Raw genomic sequence first — 23,453 nt, forward strand, 5'->3', positions numbered from 1 at the left:
TCCAGATATTTGTCTTCCTATCTGTTAATGTTATTTTTAGCATACTTCTTTCCATGCGATGTTGTGTTGTTCTCAGCTTTTTGTTTATGGCTTCTCCTCCATATATTAGGACAGGAAGTATGCACTGGTCGAAAGCTTTCCTTTTTAGATTCATAGGGATGTCACTTCTGAATATGTGTCTCATTTTCCCATAAGCCATCCATCCAAGGTGAATTCTTCGTTCAATCTCTTTTCTTTGGCACTCCTCAAAGGATAACAATTGGCCCAAATATACATATGAAGTAACTTGTTCTATTTCATGGTTTTCAACTTTGATAGTTCTATGGTTTATGTATTTATTCATCGTTATTTTTGTTTTTTTCTCTATTTATTTTTAATCCAATTTCTCTGGAGGCTTCATTTAGCTGACTGAGCCTTTCTTCCAGATCTTCAAGATTATCTGCTATCAGGACAATATCATCTGCAAATTTCAGATGATGCAGCCTTTCTCCATTTATGTTTATTCCTTTTGTTTCCCAATCAAGGCTTCTAAAGACTTCCTCTAGTGCAGCTGTAAATAATTTGGGAGATATGGTGTCGCCTTGCCAGATGCCTTTTTTTTGTATTGGGAACTTTTCACTTTTTTTATATAATTTAATTACAGACGTTGCATTATTGTAAATATGTTTTAGTGTTTCAATATATGGTTTCTCAGTCCCCTGGGTTTCAAGTGCTTTTAGTGTTGCAGATGTTTTAACTGAATCAAATGCTTTTTCATAGTCTATAATAGGGTTTATAGACTATGAAAATAATTGAATACAATAAACCCAGACATAAGGGTTTATTGTATTCAATTGATTTTTCAATGAGCTGTCTTAATGTGTGAATATGATCCAAAGTATTGTAAGTCTTCCTAAATCCAGCTTGTTCACAGGATTGCATTTCCTCTAGTTTAGATTTTATTCTATTATTTATAATTTTTGTGAAAACTTTATATATGGTAGAGAGTAGGCTTATAGGTCTGTAGTTTCCTTATTGCCCTTTTTAAAAATTAATATTAGAAGTGAATTGTTCAAATTTTATAAATTTTGCAAATCTATACTACTAGTGTACTACAGATTTACAAACCTCTCGGGGATGAGTTCTCCATAACACACACAGCAGAAATCACAAGAGATTAACAGGATTGAGAAGAGAAAGAAGCAAACAGTCCAAGGTAAGATCATGTGAACGAGCAAGATAAGGAGAAAAGTATGTACGCAGAGTCTATAATCGGAGGATTACATAATGAACACACAACAAAATCGTGTTTTCCTGGTTCAAAAATTAATGATATTAGTCATGCCATTTGGATGCAAAAAAGGCAAGCCAAAAAAAAAAAAACTAACTGTATTGGTTGGCATGAATGATGTGAGAGAAGATGTAAAGGAGTTGTTAGACAAAGCAAAAATGACAAGCGAGGAGGAAAAGATTGTAAGTCTCCTGCCAGGCTATGATAGAGGCAAACTAAGGAAGAGGACAGCACTTATTGCAAACAAATCAATACACAGGTTGTGCATAAGGAATGATGTAGGATCTGTGGACCTATGGATGGTTGGATGGAAAGAAAGATTTGTATAATGCTGATGGACTGCACCTAAATGGTTTTGGTGTTAGGTATCTAGAGAGAGATCTTTGTCCATCAAGCATGCTGAAGTTCAAATTCAGGAAAACTTAAGCAATAAGAGTGGATGCAGGTGAGTGCATGAAGGCACATGAGGTGAGTGAGTGCAAGAATAACCAACAAGTGCAGAATCTAGTCTCTCAAGTAAAACTATTGAACAGGGTGCTCAGTTGAGGCAATAAAGGTAGTTGGAGGCCTAATGGGATGCTAGTGTTTCTATATACTAATGCCAAAGTACTGAGAACAAGAGGGAGGAGTTTTTGGCATTAGTTAGTTCAACCTCACCAAAAGTCAGACATTAGTATTAGTGAGACTTGGCTAACAGCAAATGTAGCTACAGGGATAGAGTGAAAAGTTTAGTATTTTCAGGGAAGACAGAGAAAACAAGATAGAGGGGTACTGCAGATGATAGATGAATTGCAATCTAAAAGAACAGGAGATAAGTGGGAGATGGGCTGTTAATATGAAACAGTCTGATGTGAGATCAAGACCAATAGGACAAAATATATGGTTGGTTGCTGCTATAGATCAGGTGCATCTTCCTCTGATATGTCTTCCTGATCATTAATTTGTCGATGCATTTTCCTGATGATTAATGATCGGGAAGATGCATCAGCAAATTAGTACGAGTGCAGGTTGAGTAATTATTATGTAGGAATTCAATTATAGATATAGATTGAAAGGAAGAAAGATCACATGGTAGGAAGGAAATGGAATTTATACATCTTCATCTTCCTTTTACCCTCTTTTCCCTTGTGGTGTCGAGGATTTTATTAATCATTGGACCTCAAACCGTTCACAGGATAAGGTGGTCGGTGCATCCTATGTCTGTAGTGTTGAATTCTCAAGGCCGGATTTCCTGCTTTGTGAGATGAAACCCCCACAATAAACTGGGGGGGGACCCTACTGTCCATATTCAAGAGCGACTAACTTGGCTATCGCTGAGGAAGATCCTTCAGCTCCTCAAGTAACTGACGGGAATCGAACCTAGGACACTCCTTCCCCAGGCATATGGTTGCGAAGCACACAGCCACTAGGCTAACTGCGCGGATTTATACATCTACTGAGAGATAATTACTTTAGGCAGCATGTGATGGAGGAGGAATCAGGTGCAAGAGTATCGGACCTCATCATAAGATCAGAAGAGCTATCCATAACCAAGGTCTGGCCACATCCTCTGATTGAGGAAAGTAACCATGTGGTCTTGACCTGGGAATTTATAAAACATGAATATTCTGTCAAGAAGGGGTATGTGTGGAATGACAAGGCGATTATGACAAGCTTAGGAGGAAGATTGAAGCTGTGCCATGGCATAAAACACTGCAATGGAAAGATTTTAATAGGGAAAGGGAGCTAAGTTAAGTATCTAGAAGCAATATTAAATTGTATACCAAAGATCAGGAGGGTTAATCAGGCAGGAGCTAGATGGATGAGTAGAATCATTAAACATGAGCTGCAGAAAAAGAAAATGCTGTGGAGGATATAAAAGGAGAAAGATAATCAGCAAGCTCATGAACAGTATAAGAGGCAGAAAAAGGTGACAAGCATGGTAAGGAGGGTAAAATCAGATTACGAGAAGCTAGCGAAGCAGGCCAAAGGACATCCCAAAGAGTTCTTTTACATGGCAAGTAAGAGGAAGAATGATTATGGAAGAATAACCTTAATGAGTATTAATGGTGACAAGGTGACAGAAACAGATAAGTGAGGTTATTACTGTGACAGTGACTGATGTGGGAACAGAGGTAGATGAAATGGAGGTTCCCATATGAAAATACATCTGTGGGATTAGATAACATATCAGCTTGCATTTTACACAAATGTGCAAGGGAACTGGCAATGCCTTTGACTAGGTTCTTTAGGTCTCATCTCTAGCAGAGTTCCAAGGGAGTGGAAAGAGGGCAAAATAGTTCCAGTGCATAAGGGTGGTTTTAAGACTGCAATAGCAAATTATAGACTAATCAGTATCTCAGGAGTGGGGATAAAAGTACTGGAATAATTGGCAAAAAAGAATATTCAAGAATGGTTGGATAAGAATATGATACTGTATGAGGAACAAATAGCTTTATGAATCATAGGTCATGTCTTAGTAATTTATTAACTTTTTATAATAGAGTGACAGCTAAATTGGATAAAGGAAATGGAAATAGAATGATTCTGCTGGATTTTGCAATGGAATTTCACAGAATACCACATGGAACGCTTATGCAAATGAGAACAAATGGGGATGGATATAACACTGGTTAAGTGGATAAGAGGGTAGCTGCTGGACAGATATCAAAATGTGGTATATGGAGGGGCAGAATTAAGGCAAAAACAGGTGACTAGTGGTGTGCCACAAGGTTCCATGTCAGTACCACTACTGTTTAATTTGTCCTTAAATAATATAAGAAATAGCCTGAGAGGAAATATTTAATTGTTTGCTGATGATGATGCAAAATTGGGCAAAAGTAATAATTAATCAAGGTGATGTGGATAGGCAGGATGGTTTAAATAGGCTGTCAGTATGGGCAAAAGATAATGGGTGTCAGTTTAATGTGGAGAAATGGAAAGTTATGCACTTTGGGATAAATCAATTATATGCTGTGTGCCACATTGATAGAACTGTGTTCCAGGAAAGAGATTAAGGTGTAGAGATTTAGGGGGTGGTGGTAAACAGAGATTTGAAGTTTAGAGGCCATATTGCTAAGGTTGCTTATATGATCACTTTTTATCAAAGAACACACCAACAAGTAGAGATAAGAAAGTTTTTATTCCTCTTTATCTCTACATCTAGATTACTGTGCTTAGATCTAGTCTCCTGGGTTTCTTGGGGATAAGGAAGTAGTGGATAGGATTCAGAAGCAAGTGACCAAGATGGTGAATGGTCTGTGGAATGTGCCCTATGAGAATATATTGAGGGTGTGTGGATTTTAGAAACTGGTTGATAGGCAAAGAAGAGGGAATATAATATAAATATTGAAATTACTTAAAGGGTTTTATAGGATTGATGCAGGGGAAATGTTTCAGCACTTGGCTAGAGAGGAAAGAACACGAGGCCATTCCTAGAAGTTGAGTAAAAATGTGGTTAATAGGGGGTGCGAGGACTACATTTTTTGCTTGGAGAGTGGTGAATGAATGGAATACGCTGAAAGTTGGTTGTGAGCAATCTGTCTGTTAATGGATTCAAAGGAGAGGTATCATAGATTGTGCAGATAGTTTGGATCTACTGCAATGACTCTTTGGACTTCATGGAGGATTCGCATAACAACAACAATAATAATATATAGATGCAGAATACTATAAATAATTATAAAAACTCACCTGCTGCTGAAGTGCAGGAATAGGAGAAAATACTGCTAACTGCCTATGTATTGTTTTCACTTTATCACTTATGTGAACCCCCATCAATACTGCAATTTGATACCCATGTTTTAGGCAGAACTGACGAAGTGATGTTTCGAAATCAGATCTCTTAAAAATAGCCTAAAGAAGAAAATGTAAGAATTTTTCTATTGTATATGAAATATTAAAAAAAAGCAGTACATTGCACTTCTGTTTTTGCATTTTCAATATTTTATTCATTTAAAAACTTAGAAAGCAATGGCAGAACCAAATGCCAAATTTAAAGATGAAAGAGAAATACAACATACATAGTTTGAGTAAGCAAAACAGATTAGTTGGAAGTAAGGAATAGTAAAGTAAATATATAAAATTACTATATAAAAAGCATTATAAAAATATCCGATCCCATCTTCCTTTTCATGTTAGGCTCAACAACATGTCACAGCCAAGTAGCCTGTCATCTTATAAACCTGATTACTGCTTATGATAAGGCACTCAATCCTATCCAGATTGTCTGCTATGTCTATAAATTGTGCGTCCTTCCGGTCATGTTTTGCAGGATGAAAAACCCATCTTTCCCAAAGGAAAAACCCTGCTACCTCTGTATAAGACTAACTCGCCTTCACTTGTAAAGCCCTGATAAAGGTTCTTATCCTAGACAAGATTCGAACCAAAAGGCACTGTTGATACCAACTGAGCTATAAAAGCTCCTGTAAAAATATAAATGACAGAGGAATGAAGCACAACGGTGAGCATTCCTGTAACAAAAGGACATTCTCAATGGAATTATCAAGTAGACCTTCAAGATTTGAGATTATATTTATTAACGATTGAAACACAATCACCTTGATTATATGGAGGACTGAGGTGGGTAAAACTATGTTTTGACTGCAGAATTCCTGGTTTTCTCCTCATATCCTCCTCACCTCTTCCCTTTTGACCAAGGAGTAGGTGTGAAAGATAACTAGAGATGTCCAGAGCCTTTACAAGATAACACATTACTATACACTCCACTGTGTGTCTGATGGAAGTCCAGCTCATATGTTGGGGGAATGTAACACTATTTGGGTAATATGCACCCCCCCCCCCAGCCTGGTGCTCAGTCCTGAATAATTCATATGAAACATCAACATCATGAGAAGAATCAATCCTATCAAACAATGCTTAGCAGATCATTATGATATAACAGCAAAATATAAGGAATAACACATCTTTCTTCAGACAGAATGTTTAAGTCAATTTATTTACAATGAGGGAATGTGAATTCTGACTTATAAATTGGATAGTTCAGAAACATTAGATTATGTGAATAATTAGCAGCTTAATAACAGCATTGCTGCTACTAAAACATTTGAGTCATCTTCTGTCATATATTCTAAAATGTCTATTGCCCCACCACAATTATTAATAAGCCTTAAAAACAACTGGATAAGTTCACTTCAGATTCCACTTCTGTCCTGTATCATATCATTCATTAGACATAAGGTAAAGATATATTACAAGTTACATAAATGGAATATTTGCATGACTTTTTTTCTTAATTTAGAGCAAAGATTTCCACTCAATTTCTTGAATATTTTCAGTGCAAACAAGGTCACATACAAGTAAAATAGAATTTCAGCTCATCTTCCTTTTACTCTGTGTTACCTTGCGGTGTCGAGGATTTATTAATCATCAGACCTCAAACTGTTCACAGGATAAGGTGGTCAAGCCCTATGCCCTAGTGTATCCTATGTCCTGTAGTGTTGAGTTCTTAAGGCAGGTTTGCCTGCTTTGCAGGATGAAAAACCCCAGAATAAACTGGGTGAAAAACCCTACTGTCCATGCCCAAGACCGGCTAACTTGGCTATGGCTAAGGAAGATCCTTCAGCTCCTCACGTCACCAACAGGAATCGAATCTAGGACACTCCTTCCTCAGGCAAATGGTTGCGAAATGCACAGCCACTAGGCTAACTGCACGGATTATAAAATAGAATAAATGCATAAAAAAAAACAAATTATATACAATTCTCAGAATTATATGCTCAACTCTATAGAAACAAAACTATATAAATATGAATAATTCCATGCCTACATACAAAAAATGCAGCAAATGAACAATAAAATAGGAAAATTACACAAAAATAATTCAATACACCAAAGAGAAAAGGTTGATGCAGTCAACTATCACTTCAGCAAAGTAGCATAAGCATAACATGAGCATCATCTGCTCAACATCTATTAGCATTCCAACTGAAACCACCATAACTTTCTCCTTTTCTTCCTCCTCTTTAATTCAAACTGCTTCTGTTATCTGGAACAGCCTTTTGCACCAAGTTTTTCCAAAGGATTACAATCTACAACTATTAAAATACAATTGCCTCATTCTCTCTTAACTCCTACTTCCTTTATGCATACTGAACTAATAGGTTCTGTGATCTCTTATGTATGTGGAACTGATTTAAAAAAAAAAAAAAAAGAAAAATAAAGCTATATCTCATAATTTTTATATATCTTATCTTTTACATATATCTACTATAAGAGGTGCAAAAAGGTTAACCCTGGATCATGGAAAAGAGACCTTACATAACCATTTAAGAAATGCAGAGAACCAGCCACAGCTTGTGACCTTATATCTACTTCTCACCTTATAGTGGTGCACCCTGGTAGATATACCTGAATACTGAACGAACAAGAACTGGGTACCGATTTAGGATTTAGCCAATCAAATTGTATTCTTATTGGCTTACACAATAATATAAAATGATGGTGCAGTGTAATAGAATTTCATGCCAGCCAGGGAAATACCCAATTAAACTAGCCCCCCCCAAAAAAATGTTTTTGTCAAGAAATCAGGATGAAGAGCAAAAAATGAGCTACTGGAACAAATCTCAACTCAACATCCGCAGAGAATTCAAGATTGGCACCATCAACATATGAAGCATCAACAGAAAAGAAATGAAACTGGCTGAAGAATTGGATAAGTGCTAGAGTTGTACTTATCACAAAGAAGATAAAAAAAAGGCGAGATCTTTCTAAGCAACAAATGCAGATGTTATATTGAGGACATAACAATCACAGAAAAGAAGGAGTAGCTATAGTATTTAACACTAAATATGAGAATCTCCTTGAATGGCAGGTCATATCAAGTAGAATGATGTGGGCAAATATAAGAACAGGCAACTGGAAAAATGAGACTTATTTGTGCCTAAAGTCCCACAGAAGGTTCTAATAAGAAGTGGAGAATTTTTCAAGGCATTAGAAAAGGCAGCTGACACAAATAGGAAAAGTTGGTCCTTGTTGGAGATCTAAACAGCAGAGTAGGAAATGATTACCAGACATATAGAAATATTTGGGGAAATTTTGGAGAAAAGCTAATAATAATGGTAAGTCTGTGTTAGATTTCTGTTCAGGACATGGACTAGTTATTACTAACACTATGTTCCAACATAAAAATGTGCACAAATTTGCATGGAGAAAAGATGCAAGAAATTAAAGTTTCACTGACTATGCTATTGTTGAAAGCAATGTTTTTCTCTGGTTCATGGAATCAGAGTATACAGAGAATTTGAAATTGATTGCCATTTAGTTTTAAGCTAGATAAAATTAAATTTCATATTGAAAAGAGGACTGTAAAAATAAATAAAAAGTTTAAAAATGAATAAAAGCAGAGCAACTTTTGGAGGGTGAACTGTAGACCAAAATATATAAACATTATTCAATAAAAAATGAAAGTTTGAAAACAATAATCAAACCTTGGAGATCTGGTGACAAACCCTGAAGAAAACATTGGCTGATTTAGCCAGAGAGTTATGTGTTCATAACTCTCTGGCTTATGAACACATAAAAAAGAGAGGCAGTCAAGGAAAAGAAAACAGTATGCCAAGAGTTTACTTACTTTCTAAGAATTATCATTCTTAAAAAGTAATCTTGACCCATTTACACTATACAGTTATATAGTGTAAATGGGTCATTATATCAAGAAATACCTAGTCTTTATTTCAGTTTTAAGTCAGTAATTATAAGTGAAGTATAGGAAGATGGTTTCATATCAAATCAGGTGTGAGCCAAGGATGTGCATTATCTCCACTGTTATTCATCACCTATAAGGATTACATTATGAAAGAAAGTGGTACTAAATAAGATTATACTTCTAAATAAATCCAATGTGTCTGCAAGATTCCCTGGCTATACTGAATAAGTACCATAAGAAATTTGGTATAACAATCAGCGATAAAAAAAAAACACAAAGATAATAAAAATCGGCAGAAACATTAAAAACATCAACTGCACCCTGAATGAAAAATCTAAAGAAGTGAAACATTTCAACTATTTTAGGCACAATTTTCAGTAAGATGGCAAATTAAATATGGAAATAGACAACAGAATTAGCAAAGCTGGTATGGATCTGAGAACTGGGTTAGAAATTATATACTTAATCAAAAACTAGAGACAAGAAATATAAGAGAGTTCTGAGAAAGATTTGGGGGGGGGGACAAAAAGCATCAATACTGGTATCATTAAAAATGAGGATATTAGGAAAGAACTTGGCATTGTTAGTATTCAGGAATGTGTTAAAGCTAATCTCAGATAGTATGGTCACTTTAACAGAATGGAAGTGGTAAGGTTAGCAAAACAAGTATCCTTTGCCAGGATGATAGGAAAAATACCCAGAAGACCAAGATCTAGATGGATTGATACAGTAAAAATTGATAATATTGGAGTCTTGACATATAACAGATTAATTCGGAGAAAAATTGTTGATAGGAAGTTAGTAATGAAGATATCCTGTACACTCCGTGAGAGTAAACGTCAGGAATTTGATGATGATATTTTACTAGGAGGAAGGAGAGCACGTTAATGCCTCCTGGGTATACTCAGTATGCTAATGTGGCTGGTGAAGCATGTTAGGACTAATCACACAATATATAGATTTTTTTACTGTTTATAAAGGAACAAGAAATACAGAAAAATCCTGTAATACAACCTTCATTCCTTTTCTCAAGGAAAAGTGATGAAGCCCGGCAGGTGTAGCTTTCAGGAGAGGACACAAGGGAAGGCAGGAACAGTAAATACTGAAAACATCAGCTCTGGAGAAACTCACTCATTACATCCACTTAAAATGTTCATATTCTTTTAAAATGTGGAAAGTACTTTGCACTGGAGCAGAGGCAACAAGCCCTGTTGAAGTCTGCATCCAAGAACGCAGGTGTGTGTGGGGGGGGGGGGGGGGGGGGAACTGAGTTCTGGTCAACAAAAGGATCTATAGTTACATCTCACCTCCAAAATCGCTGATAGAATGGACACTTTAAACTCAAACCTAAAATCAATTATAACTTGTATCTATACTCCCACTGAGGCTTCAGATAAAAACTCCTAGAATGTTTTTTATAATCAACTCTTAGACTATCTTTGCAGTATCTATCCTAACACAGTCTCCACATCATAGGCAAAGATTTTAATTTATAAACAGGATCAGATGTTTCATCAATTACAAAAAATTTAGGCCTTTTCACATACCACTATAGAAAAAATTATAGACATTTTCTTAATGAACTATGCAACAATCACAGCCTTGTCAACTTAGAGCACATTTCTACACAAACCTATAAGAGAAAATTGATGGATGAACATCTGTTCCCAAATCACAAATAGATCCCATTTTAATCAATGGAAAATGGGTGAGTTCAGCTCAAAATTGCAAAATAGTAAGTGCACATATAAAATTTCATCTCAATGCTTTTAAATCTAAAACAAGAATAGCAAATAACTATTAGAATGACCTGATTCTTTATACAAATCCAGTATAAAGAAGCATTACAAAATAAACTAGCAGAAGATACAATGCCTGCAGAATCATCCCAGAGCTTCACTTATATTGCACATTCCATTCATGAATGTAGCAGCAAAAACCTCTAGTCACCAAGACTTCACATACTCTCAAAGGAAATAGATGAGCAGGAAGAAGAGGATGATAGACATAATCAGCTAAGTGATTATGTAGATCATACATCCATCCTCTTGATCCCTGTATTCCTCTAACTACATATATGTTTATGTAGTTAGAGGAATATATATATGTTTATATTTAGCATTTATTTATTTATGTATATATCTGTGATACAGTGCTCATATATTTTTTTTGGCGATTAGTTTATTAGTTACGTACTTGGCAGTAAGGAATGATGAACGACGCAACTGCAATCGTAATTGGCATATCACCGAGTCCTCTGCCATTTAAGAACTTTATTATATGTAATATAATAAAGGACTTTGTGGCATGCAGTGATTGCGGCATGTATGCTTCCCAGGAATTGGATATGTGGCAAGTAAAAGAAGAGGGAGTGCGTATATGCGCAAAATGCAGACAGTGGGAGGAAATTAATGAATTGGATATATCGATAACTGACCTAGTTGCTTCAGGGACGGGAAATGAATGTTGGTAGACAAGTAGTGTGATAGGAGAGAATGATGAACAGGAGATGAGTAGTGTGATAGGAGAGAATGACGAGCGAAGTATGAATGAGAAAATAAGAGTTGGGAGTGTGGAAGGCTTGAATGACTGTGAAGTTCATGGAGATGGTTTTGATTGGGTAAAAGAATGGTGAGTAAGAGTGACTAAATTGCAGAAAGGGATAGATGAGCTGAAAGAGGAGGTGGAATATCTTGCGAACGAGATGAGAAGTATGAAAGATGAGATTAGGAGAATGGAAGCGATGCGGGCAAGGCAAATCAGAGTAGGAGTGAGAGAAAGTTTGGGGAATGATAGAAGAGGAGAGAATAGAAGCAGTAGGAGAGAGGGAATGAGAGAGAGGTTTGGGAATGATAGAAGAGGAGAGGATGGGAACAGTAGAAGAGAGGGAATGAGAGAGTTGTGGGAATGATGGAAGAGGAGAGAACAGGATGAATAGGATAAATGGAAGAGAGGGAATAAGAGAGAGTTATGGGAATGACAGAAGAGAGAATGGAAACAGTAAGAGAGAGGGAATGATAGGAGGTGTAATGTACGGTGCCTCAATGATCTGTGGTGTGCAAGATAGGATGCGTGAGGAGGAACAATAGAAAGTGTGGCTATGGCAATTAAGAGGGGTGGAAAGGGTGGATGAGATGATTGTGATGGTAGGAACAAATGACTTGAGAGGTAATGTAAATTGGGCAGTGAGAGATATGAGATTCTTGCTTGAGGTAGTGCGAAAGAAGATGCAGAGAGGAAAGATAGTGTGCGTGTTGCCTAGGTATGATTGTGACGAGCTAAGCAGAAGAGCAGTCATATTGAATAACATAATAGCTAGAATGTGTCAGAAGAGAGGATTGGAATATGTGGATGCTTGGACAGCGTTTGAGGACAGAGAGGAACTGTATGCGAGAAACCGCTTGCAATTGAATGAGGAAGGACATAGGCATCTGAAGAGATTGCTGTTCTGAATGAGTCAGTGTGTGTGTCACTGCAGGAAAACTAGAATGCCCAAGGTGGATGGTAGCAGGGGTGGTCTCTTGTGGGAAAGGATACTTTCCCCACAAGAGACGTTGGTGGCGCTGATAGCATCAGCCTGGCCAAAGATTATTGGGATCACTGAGACGTGGTTGACAGAAGATGATATAATAACAGGAATAGAAGTAGCAAGGTACAGCATTTTTTGCCAGGATAGAAAGGGAAAACGTGGTGGTGGAGTACTGCTTATGATAAGTGACGACTTATGTCCTCTAAGAGTGGAGGCTTTGGAAAGCAGTGACAATAATGATTTTGAAAGTATGGTGTAAGGTAGAGATAGGCAAGAGGATATTTAGTGGGGGTGTTGCTACAAACCGAGGAGCATAGAAGATGGGGACCAGGAGATGTTTAGACAGTTGAGCTTGAAAAGTGCAAGAAGAATGATTGTTATGGGGATTTTCACTACAGCAATATAAATTAGGGAGAGGAAGATGCATGTAGCAATAAGGGAATGGAATTTCTAGAATTCTTGAGGTAAAAATATCTTAGGCAACATGTAATACAGGGAACAAGAGGTCCAAGAGTTTTTGGATTTGGTCATAGCATCAGAAGAGCTGATAATAAGTGAGATGACATCTCTCCCACCAGTTGGAGAGTGACCATGTGGTTTTGACTTGGAAGAGGAATAGACATGGAGTATCAAAGAGAGGGGAATATATGTGGAATTATAAGGCAGGTGATTACAAGTCTTACACATCGACTTTGGGAAGTTTCGTGGGGGGGGGGGGGGATTGGAAGGCCGGGATATCATTGGTGCTTGGGAAATTGTGAAGGAATATTTGTTAGCAGCAATAGGAAGCTGTATTCCACAAGTGAAGAAGAGGACACAATTTGGTGTAAAGTGGATGACAAACAATATTAAACAGGAGCTGCATGTGAAAAAGAGGCTATGGAAGAGATATAAGGAGACAGGTGGAGAGAAGATGCATGAAGAATAAAAGACACAGGCCGGGAGAGTGACTAGTATGGTAAAGAAGGCGAAACTGGAATATGAGAAGAGATTGGCCCTAAGATCCAAAGAAAATCCTAGGGAATTTTTAGCTATGTGGCCAGTAGGAGGGGGGAATGATTGTGGAAGAATGACGTTGTGGAATAAAATGGGAATAGAGTGACTGATGCGGAGGACATAGTGGAATTGTTCAATGAACACTTTATTGGTGTATTTCATCCTGGAGGAGTAAATTTTAATACTACAGGGATAGGGCAGGTTATAGGTTTAGGTTAGGTGCAGGAGGAGAACGTGTTCCAAATACCAAGTACTCTGGATGTCAGTAAAGCTGTGGGACTGGATGGTATTTCACCAAGAGTTTTGAGAGAATGTGCTAAGGAACTGACAGCTCCTTTGACCTAGATTTTCAATGAAAGTCTGGCTACAGGAAAGGTGCCCAAGGAATGGAAGGAAGGTAAGATAGTGCCATTGCATAAGGGCAGTAGCAGACTGGAAGTGTCTAATTATAGGCCAGTTTGTGTGTCATCAGTAGTTGTTAAGATCTTGGAGAAATTAGTTAGGGACCGTATGCAACATTGGGCAGATGAGGGTGATGTTATCTGGGAGAGTCAACGTGTATTTGTGAGGGGGGGGGTGCCCTTGTTTTAGTAATATGCTAGCCTTTTATAATAAAGTTACAAGAGCAATAGATGAGGGAAAGGCATATACTGCCATTTTCTTGGATTTAGCAAAGGCATTTGACAGGGTGCCACATGATAAGCTGATATTTAAGTTGCAGCACATGGGTTTGGATGTCAGGTTGGTCAACTGGATTCAGGACTGGCTGTCCGATAGGTATCCGAGTTGTGCATGGTGGGGCAGTTTCAAGGAGGCAGAGGGTTACAAGTGGGATCCCACAAGGCTCAGTACTGGGACTATATTGTTTAACCTTTATATCAATGACATTTTAAGTGGATTGCAGGGGGATGTTCAGCTGTTTGCGGATGTGAAGCTGGGAAGGATTATTAGTAATAGTGCAGATGTGGTAGTTATGCAGGAGGATTTGAATAAGCTGGATGGATGGGGGGGGAATGAATGGGGGTGTCGGTTTAATACAGCAAAATGTAAGGTCTTGAGGTTTGGGACACATCGATGAGGTGCTGCATACTCTATTGGAGGAGATATACTGGAGGGAGTAGGGGGAACAAGAGATCTGGGGTTGATGATTGATAGAAACCTGAAATTCGAGGGACATATTGCAAAGGTGGTGAAGGTAACACAAAGGATTGCTGCAATAATGAGAAGGATGCTGACCTGCAAAGATAAAAAAGTTATCATTCCGTTGTATAAGACCCTGATCAGACCACACTTGGACTATTGTTCTCAGATTTGGTCCTCAGGATTTGAAGGGGATAAATTAACTGTGGAAAAGGTACAGAGGTGGATAACAAAGACAGTTTCAGTACTGTACAATGTTAGTTATGAGGATCGGCTGAAGGAATGTGGACTGCAGAATTTGGTGGATAGAAAGAGAGGCAATATGATTGAGACTTTTAAACTGTTGAGAGGTAGTTACAGGGTTGACGCTGGGGAGTTCTTTCGCTTGGTTGAACAGCGGGAAGGAGTGATGACAAGGGGCCATCCCTGGAAGTTATGAAAGGAAACTGTGAATAAGAGGGTGAGGAGTGGGTTCTTTGCATGGAGGGTGGTTGAACCGTGGAATGCATTGCCTGATAGAGTGGTGAGAGCAAGAACGGTGAATGAGTGTAAGGAGTGGTATGATAGTGTAACGTCGGTAGTCCCTCCTTTTATTATCGTTTTCCCTTTTCTATGTTTTGTTAATTTTCTTTTTCTTACTATGCTTTACTTTTATATCTTAAGTTACATGTACCAGAAATCAGTTCCTGACAAATTATTTAGGATCGACTGCACCAGTCAGTAACTAGTTTCTGATACTAAGGTTCACTCTACTAAATATCTCGACAATTTAATTGAGCATAGGGATCACGTGGTGTGCAGTCATGGCTCCCCTTACTACCTTGCATAAAATGTCCCCCACTTACACGGGTCCGAACTTTTCTAAGTGGTAATTCAGTCTCAAACACAAGAACTTACAAGCTTTGATTTAAAAGAATACATTTAATCTAACTAAAGGTCGTATACAGAAATCATGTAATAACAATATAAAAAACAAGTTCATGCACAAACACTCATGCTACTGTAATAAACTCACTCGATTATTCTAAGTGTTAAAATCACTCTGACATATTTCTCATCACACTGGCACATATGATTATATTCCAAGAGCATCAGTTAATCAATCTTATTTCTGTACTTTGCATTGGAATTAAGTGATACTCTAGTGGTTATGCTATTCCTAGACAATACGTTAGCAAAATGCATTTTCCTTAACTCAATTTAAAAATTACTATCTTAGTTAAAAACTCTTTGCTGTAAAATTTATGCAAGTTATAAGCTCAATATAAAGAACAGTGCCTTCACACATTTATCACATATAATGAATCATTTCATAAACTGTCCTACTAAAGTGTCTCTCTTACACAGAAGTCTAAACTACCAATGGAAGGTCTTATCACAAACGATTAGTCCAAAAAACGGATCACTTAGATGGGTCGAGCAAGGTTATGCTTAAACTTCTTCTTTTCGTTTCCTCTGGTTCTACAATACTTGATATATATAAGGTAAAAGATATGCACCTTACCAGCTATTTTAGTGAAGTGGTTCCTTAACTTCAGTTCCGGGTTTTCCTCGGATGTGGCAAGATTCCCTTGTCAGTTTGCTGTCTATCTCTTTCCTTTCTTCTAGAAGGATGCCCTTCGCTATCCTCACATTGGCGGCAAATTCACCAATGGCTCTGTCTGCTGGTCTCCCAATTTTCTGTCGGACGTCTTGTGCACATTGGGTCCCACAGCAATGTGGAAAGTTGCTGGATGCCGGGAACAAGCTTCCTCAGCCCTCACGGCCTTTGAACAGGAACACGGGAAAAAAAATTGCAGGAACAAGTGAGCGTTTAAAGTGTGCGCCGCTCCTTATATCTCATCCGCGAGTGCCCTCTCTCACTGCCTTCATCACTCACTTCGCTATCTCTGATTAGTCAGGTATCGATGATGTCATATCCTTTTCTCGAAGCCTATCTTGACAGAACTGTTACGGTAGGGGTTACCGGATGACTATACAGGTTTTCTGCTGTGTCAGTGTGGACTCTTACGTAGTCATCTGACCCTTCCGTTGACTGGTTAACATACGACTCTGATTTGTTCAACAAATTTTCCCATATTGGGCATGATTCTAAAATAGTATTTGGACTACTTTACAGCAATATCATTAAGATGATATACCTTTTGATTACAATTTATTTATTACTTCATTACCCCTACTCTTGAGAGTATAAGCATGTTTTTACCGTAAGTCACTATTTTCTCATGTTGGGTCTGAAACAAATGGCTGACTGATAGTAGGCCAGTTATTTCTGACACAACAATAGACTGTGTTTCCTGGGAGGGACCTCCCACGTTGAGTCTTGATAGATTTGTGTTTCCTAGGAAGGACCTCCTGAGATGAGTCTTTTGACTCCTTGGAGGCCTAAATAATAATAATAATACATATACTTGATCAGCTAAATGATCAGTATACAAGACCCTTTCAAATGACAACGAAAACTACATCTAGACTATCTGTCAGAAATTACAACTATATCAGAATATGCATGAAACCAGGGAAAATGTATTTACACCCTCTGTCCAAAAAGAAACCGAACTTTTCAAAAATAGAAGAAACTAGTGGCACCATCTGTTGTATCTTTTGTTGTCAAAAGTGGCAACCTTCATTAGTGTTGTGTCAACTGTTTGTGACATTTGTTTCATTAGAAGGTGCGTTACAGTGCCAAGAGTGACACTTGTTATAGTGTGTTTTGACGAATGGTCGGGAAACTAGTTTCAAACAGAGTTGCGATTGACTTTTGTGTTAAACTTGGTCAACGTTTTACCAAAACACATCAAATTCACAGTGCTGAATGCTTATCCTGTATTCAAGTTTATGAGTGGTTTTAGCAATTTCAAAGTGGTCATGAGACGCTTGAGGATGACGAAAAGCCGGGTCGTTTCAAAAACTGGACTGAGCGAAGCTTTTCGTAACTTCCAAAAACTGGACCGAGCAAAGTTAACATTCAAAAAAAAAGTGCGTGATTTCATCAAAGAAAACTCAAAATTGTCCGTGAGATTGACTGAAGATGAATTGGGGATTCCAAAATTAATTGTACACAACATTTTGACAGAGAGTTTGGGCCTTTGTAATTGAATTTGCGATTTTTTCCCCACAAGATGCCACCAACCAAAAAATGTATCGAATTGAACACTGCAAAGACCTCATTAAAACCTCGTATGGACTCGAACTTCCTTGAAACGATCATTACTGGTGACAAAACATGGTGTTTTGAGAGTGAGCCCGAAACAAAGTGCCAGAGTGCTGAGTGGAGACCACCAGAAGAGAGGCATCCGAAAAAAAGTTGCTTGGAGAAGTCAAAAGTAAAGACAATGCTGATATGCTTCTGCAATTCCAAGGGAATTATCTACAAAGAATTTGTTCCGCCTGGCCAAACGGTCAATGGCGAGTTTTATCTCGAAGTTTTGAAGCGATTGATAGCGAGAATTCATCGCGTACGGCATGAATATCGTGATGCAGGCAACTGGTTGCTTTTGCACAATAATGCACCATCTCATCATTCGAACATTGCGAGACAGTTTTTGAGCAAAAACCAAGTTTGTGTGTTGGATCACTTGCCATATTCACTTGATTTAGCACCCTGTGACTTCTTTCTCTTCCCTCAACTTCATTTGCTGATGAAAGGAAAGCGATACGACACCAGTGAAAATGTTCAAGCGGCAATAACCACGACCCTCAACAGTATCCCAAAAACTGATGTAAAAAACTCATTTAATGAATTAATTGACCATGCCAAACACTGTACTGAAGCTGAGGGAGAGTATGTTGATTGAAATAAATGATTTGAACCAATCATATGCTTTGCCAGATATAATTGGCCTGTGTTTTATTTTCTATCAAAAGTTCGGTTTCTTTTTAGACAGAGAGTGTAGTAACTGATGCCTTATGCACCAAAAGAAGGAAACTCTAAGCATCAAAGGTAAAAACAACAAGATATTGAAAGATAAAAATGAATTCTTAGCGTGGAAAAACTCCTTCAAAAACTGTTGGACAATTCATTAGTGAACTTCACTTCATATGCTTTGCCAGATATAATAATCCAAAGAGAACTTCCCATTATGTGTAACAATATTACAATACAAGAATTTGAAACTGCACTAAAAACTCAAAAGAATGAGAGAGTACTTAGAATGGATGATATATCAGCAAAGGGTACTATAAACATGAAGTAAAGGAGCTTTCAAAACTACTAATTATCTGCAATAGAGCTCTAGCTACACCCCACATTCAATCACTCAATGGGGAGAAGGCTTAATAATACTAATACCAAGCCACTCCTCCCCAAAAAAAGACAATCTAAGCTATTCAGAAAAGTACACAAGAATCACATTAAGAATCTGTAGCAGAATGCTGACAAACCTATTTGAACCATATACATCTCTTCTGCTCAAAAATTATGCAGGTTTATTGAAAATCAGAAGCACTGTCAAACACATTCACTACCTTGAAAGGCTAGTAGGAGGGAGCAAGAGGGGAAAAAAAAAACTTTGTTTAATGTCAAACTTCATAGATTTATCAAAAACTGTTGATTCAATTAACAGGTAAAGGATGTTCAAAATTCTCACTTATGACATATGCTTGAAAAATAAAGCAATAGCAGAACCATACTAGATGCAAGAGTAATGGTTAATGAAGATATGACAAACAACAAAATTACATGATAACCAGACTAATAAGCCAGCAAAGGTTGGTCGATTGGTAGTCTCCCTGCTACTAATAGCTCATGCAAGAAGTTAAGCAAGTCTGAGTGCAGTTAGTAGTTGAAAGGGGTTCAATGCTGTTAGCACTCTGCTAAGGACTGGCCATTCTCACAGCATAAACTTCGGCCTGTAAACTGGCATATGTCAGACCTCTGTACCCTCAAGGGCATGTGGGGAAATGCAGGTTTATTGCATTTCCCCATGTGCAAACCACACTAATAAACTTGAATAAAAGTACAAATATTGTGTACTGAAAATAAGAGTACATCATCAGTGTGCAGAAACAAGCAAATCAAAGAACAAGAATACAAGGTACATACAACAATTGGTTTATTAATTAAAAATGGTTGCCACAAGCTAGAAATCAAAATTAATATTTGTAGTTTACATACAATGAGAATCTCCCAAACTTTTGTGAGAGAGAGACGATCATTCTGATTCAGGTTAGGACAATGTAAAAGGGCTTCACAACTTTATTTGAAAAGGTGTTCACATTTAAAACTGCTTCTATGAAGAAGATGAGTTTCATCCTACCAGATACTGTGTTTAGTGCCAATACTATGCTGTGCCAGAACAGACTTTTGAGGTTTTGCATATTCTATGTAATACTGATGTTCAGTAATTCTTTTTTCCAGAAAGGGCACCTTGTTAGGACATTATTCATGTTTCAGTTATATCTGAATTCAATACTTTAGTTGAGTGCCTGTACTTGTCACTGTTATTATTTGTGCTCTAAAAATGGCCTATCTGCCCAAAATATGTCAAATTACATTCACAAGGAATCTGGTAAACACCAACTAAAAATAGAGGCAAAATACTAGTAAGTTTCAATAAATTAATTTTTTAGTTTGTTGGTGTTTTAAGACTTCTAAAAGAGTACTATTATTGAGAGAGAACTAAAAGAACTTGACTTTTTATATATTTGTTAATGTGAATCCCTATGAAAGGCTGCAAGTCTTTCAGGATTTACATTGTACTATAGTATAGTATCCATGGACAAAGGGTTAGATAATCTGGAAACTCTTCTTTGCAAACATCCATATCCATGATGGGATTCAAACCCACCACCTCTTGGAGAAGAGTACACGATCCATTTGGTCAACCAGACTGGTATATAATCAAGTCATCCTAATACCTACTCTAAAAGTAGCCTATATAAGTTATTATTATATATATAAAACCTATCAAATTTAAACACAAGTATAGATACAGATACTTCATTGCTCTACATCAGTAGAATTTCCACTTGCATCAGCCTGTTAAAAAGATTACTATGGCTAACATAAAATCTGTGGTCTACTCAATGAGTAATCCTTTCCAAAAAAAAACTAAATTTCTAGAATTTCGGACTTATCTAAGGCAGACCTTACGCAGGTTTAATTTGCTAACGTGAAATTCAAGAGAGAGAATCATAATGTGTCTCAAATGCACTGAATAATAAATTTTAAATACACTGGTCATTCGTTGTTCAATGAATGGTTGAAAAATGTGATGACATCCATCAACCATTAAATGAACTAGTCTACAGTTACAATGCCATATTTAGAAGAAAATTTTCGAAGTTATTTGGAAAGTGTCTAATTTTGAAATTAATGAACAGATCCTCCAATACTTTGGAACCAACTACTCTAACATCACTGTTAAGCAATGCAAGACAAGCTGACATTTGAAATAACATACGCAATATGTTATTTCAAATTATTGGCTAATATACTGCATATCTATAGTGCATATGTTCACATTTAATTTTTTTTTCCTTCTTTTTTTTTTCTAAGAACCTGATAAATATCACGATGAAAAGCTATGTTAGCATTACTGACAATAACCTCTCAGCTATTAGTTTCTCATATGAATAAGAAACCCCTGAGTAAGCAATAGGGGTAGATGTGACAATATACTGAACTTCCATAGAATATAAAATTACAGTAATCTTTCAATTATCCAGCCTTCAAATAACTGAACCTTCAATTAGTCAATACTTGAATGGATTAGTGTATTAACCAATTTCTGATAGAGCACTATGTAACTAGCTTCATGCAACTCACCCTTTAATTATCTGACTGAGAAACTGATATCCCACTGCAGTTGGATCACTGTGGATTACTATATTGTCACAGTAATTGTCACCAGAATGTATTGTGATTTTATAAGTGATATTGTATATATCACTTATAAAAATCACAATATATTTTGGTTGTGACACAATACAAACCATGTTCACTGCTGAATTTAGTATATTCAAAACTACACTGGATGACATATTCAGAAATAATGCACTTATACCAGAAGTATATTTCATACTAATTAAAACAATGTAAAAACAAGTAAATCCAATGCAGATATTTTCTGACATATATAAAGAAAAAACAGTGTTAAATATATATTTTACTTTTCATATATTAAGGAATCTATAATACTGTCTCTTCTCAACTAATTAAGAAAAAAAGGTTTTAAATATTAATTGAAACTAGTTGGTGCTGTTAGCTGTCATCTCAGTGTACTGAAAGGCGTAGGTGTTGGGATTTTATGGTTAACACTATGAACACAACACAACACCAAAAGAAATCATGCTAATTACTAAGCTGCTAATATTTCATTGGATTTCAAACCAGCATTTCCAGAGCACAAAAATATGTCACTGTATGCAGAGTGCACCAAATCAGATAGTTAGGTAAGAAATTTGAATTGTAAATGAAAAGGTAATGTCCTGTCATGGTGCTGTCCAGGACCAAACAAAAAGGAAGTTCATTCACAGATTGTTAGAAGTGGTCTTAAAACAGCACTCAATTTTTTTTAGTAAATTATTGCTGCCATATGAGATCAGGGAGTAAGTATACTTCGTAGGCGACACTGAAAAACAGTATTAAAACTTGAACTTTTTTTTTTTTTGCAGCACTGCAGTCGTCTATTTGATCCTGTGTGAAGGGGAATTCAAAGTATGGTGTGCCAGTCCCGACTTGCCATAATAACAGCAATGTAACATTTTATTACGTGAGCTGCAGTGAGGAAAAACCTGTAAAACCTATATTACACTAGTTTTAATACTGAGGCCTTAAGGGTTAAGGATAATCAGAAAATCCTGCTCAAGAAATCAAATATGGAAATTTTTCACACTATTTCACGGTCCCAATGAAAACAGTGGTGGTCTCTCATAAATGAAATTTATCTACCATCTGCAGACATGCACAAAAAATTCATGCCCACAATGGTATTCAAACTTGCATCCTGTTAGATGGCGAGTAGATACACTAACCTCTTGGCCAACCAGATTGGCATTTTTATGTTCTTAAAGGTGGATGTTAACAGATCTTTCTGTATCTGTAGCAGGCCAAATTGCTGAAAAAAGAACTTGATATGCTCTTGGGTGTGTTAGTCCAAGAAGTTTGCACTCAGAACATATAAAGGTTAATGAAAATGAACAGGCCCTATAATGAGAATAGACTAATTTCCTGTGCCTAATATTCAAAAGCAGAAATGACATGTCAGAGATGGTATCTACACCACAGCGAAACAGCTCATTACCTCTGGCTCAGATGAAAACATCTTACTTCATCTTAAATCTTAGTCAGAAACAATATGGCTAAGATAAACTAACCCAGGTCACAAGAGTAATCAGCCTAATCAAAAACATTAGTACACAAGAATGGGAGGTAACATGAGCCAAAGTATGATGAAACCAACGTTAAATACAGAAGTTCTTAGTATTACAAGTCAACTAAGCCCATAAATCCCATCTATTGTCTATTAGTTGCATGTGTTCACAAGCTTGCTTGTTTTGAAAGAATAAAACAAACTGGAGAAATTACTGATGGCACCTTAGTTAATAATAACTTAAAGTAATTACACAAAAATTACTTACTTCTAGTAAAACTGGAACAGAAGGAATTGCTATATTCACTGTGTTATTAGTTATTACTTTCAAATCTTTAAGCAGAATTTCTTCTATGTTCAGACCTATAAGTAAGTCAGTGGATGAATAGTAGAAAGTAATGTTTTTAAAAAAAAATTAATTTTAATATCTAACTTTGGAAATAATGTCTCATTAGTGAAAATTAACATCAATAATCATTGCTTACTCTCTTAAAATACAGAATCTGGTCACATGAGCCAATATTATTATTATTACTATTATTACGGGCAACTCCAGGG

At 36.9% G+C, this 23,453-nt stretch overlaps 1 protein-coding gene across 4 annotated transcripts in view; it reads right to left on the bottom strand.

Annotated features, from left to right (window-relative positions):
- LOC150100307 (uncharacterized) overlaps positions 1-23,453 on the bottom strand; it is a 495,437-nt gene that overhangs the window by 350,801 nt on the left and 121,183 nt on the right. For all 4 annotated transcript variants that reach the window (XM_090402566.1, XM_090402565.1, XM_090402567.1 and 1 more), the window contains exons 7-8: positions 23,164-23,258; positions 4,943-5,104 (exon numbers count right to left, since the gene is read on the bottom strand). In XM_090402566.1, coding sequence (XP_090258692.1) covers positions 4,943-5,104; positions 23,164-23,258 — 257 coding nt within the window. The remainder of the gene's footprint in view (positions 1-4,942; positions 5,105-23,163; positions 23,259-23,453) is intronic.

This window comes from Typopeltis vanoorti, chromosome 13, assembly GCF_054136105.1.
Source record: "Typopeltis vanoorti isolate ZY-2024b chromosome 13, IOZ_Tvanoo_1.0, whole genome shotgun sequence".
In the NCBI taxonomy this organism is placed as follows: domain Eukaryota; kingdom Metazoa; phylum Arthropoda; class Arachnida; order Uropygi; family Thelyphonidae; genus Typopeltis; species Typopeltis vanoorti.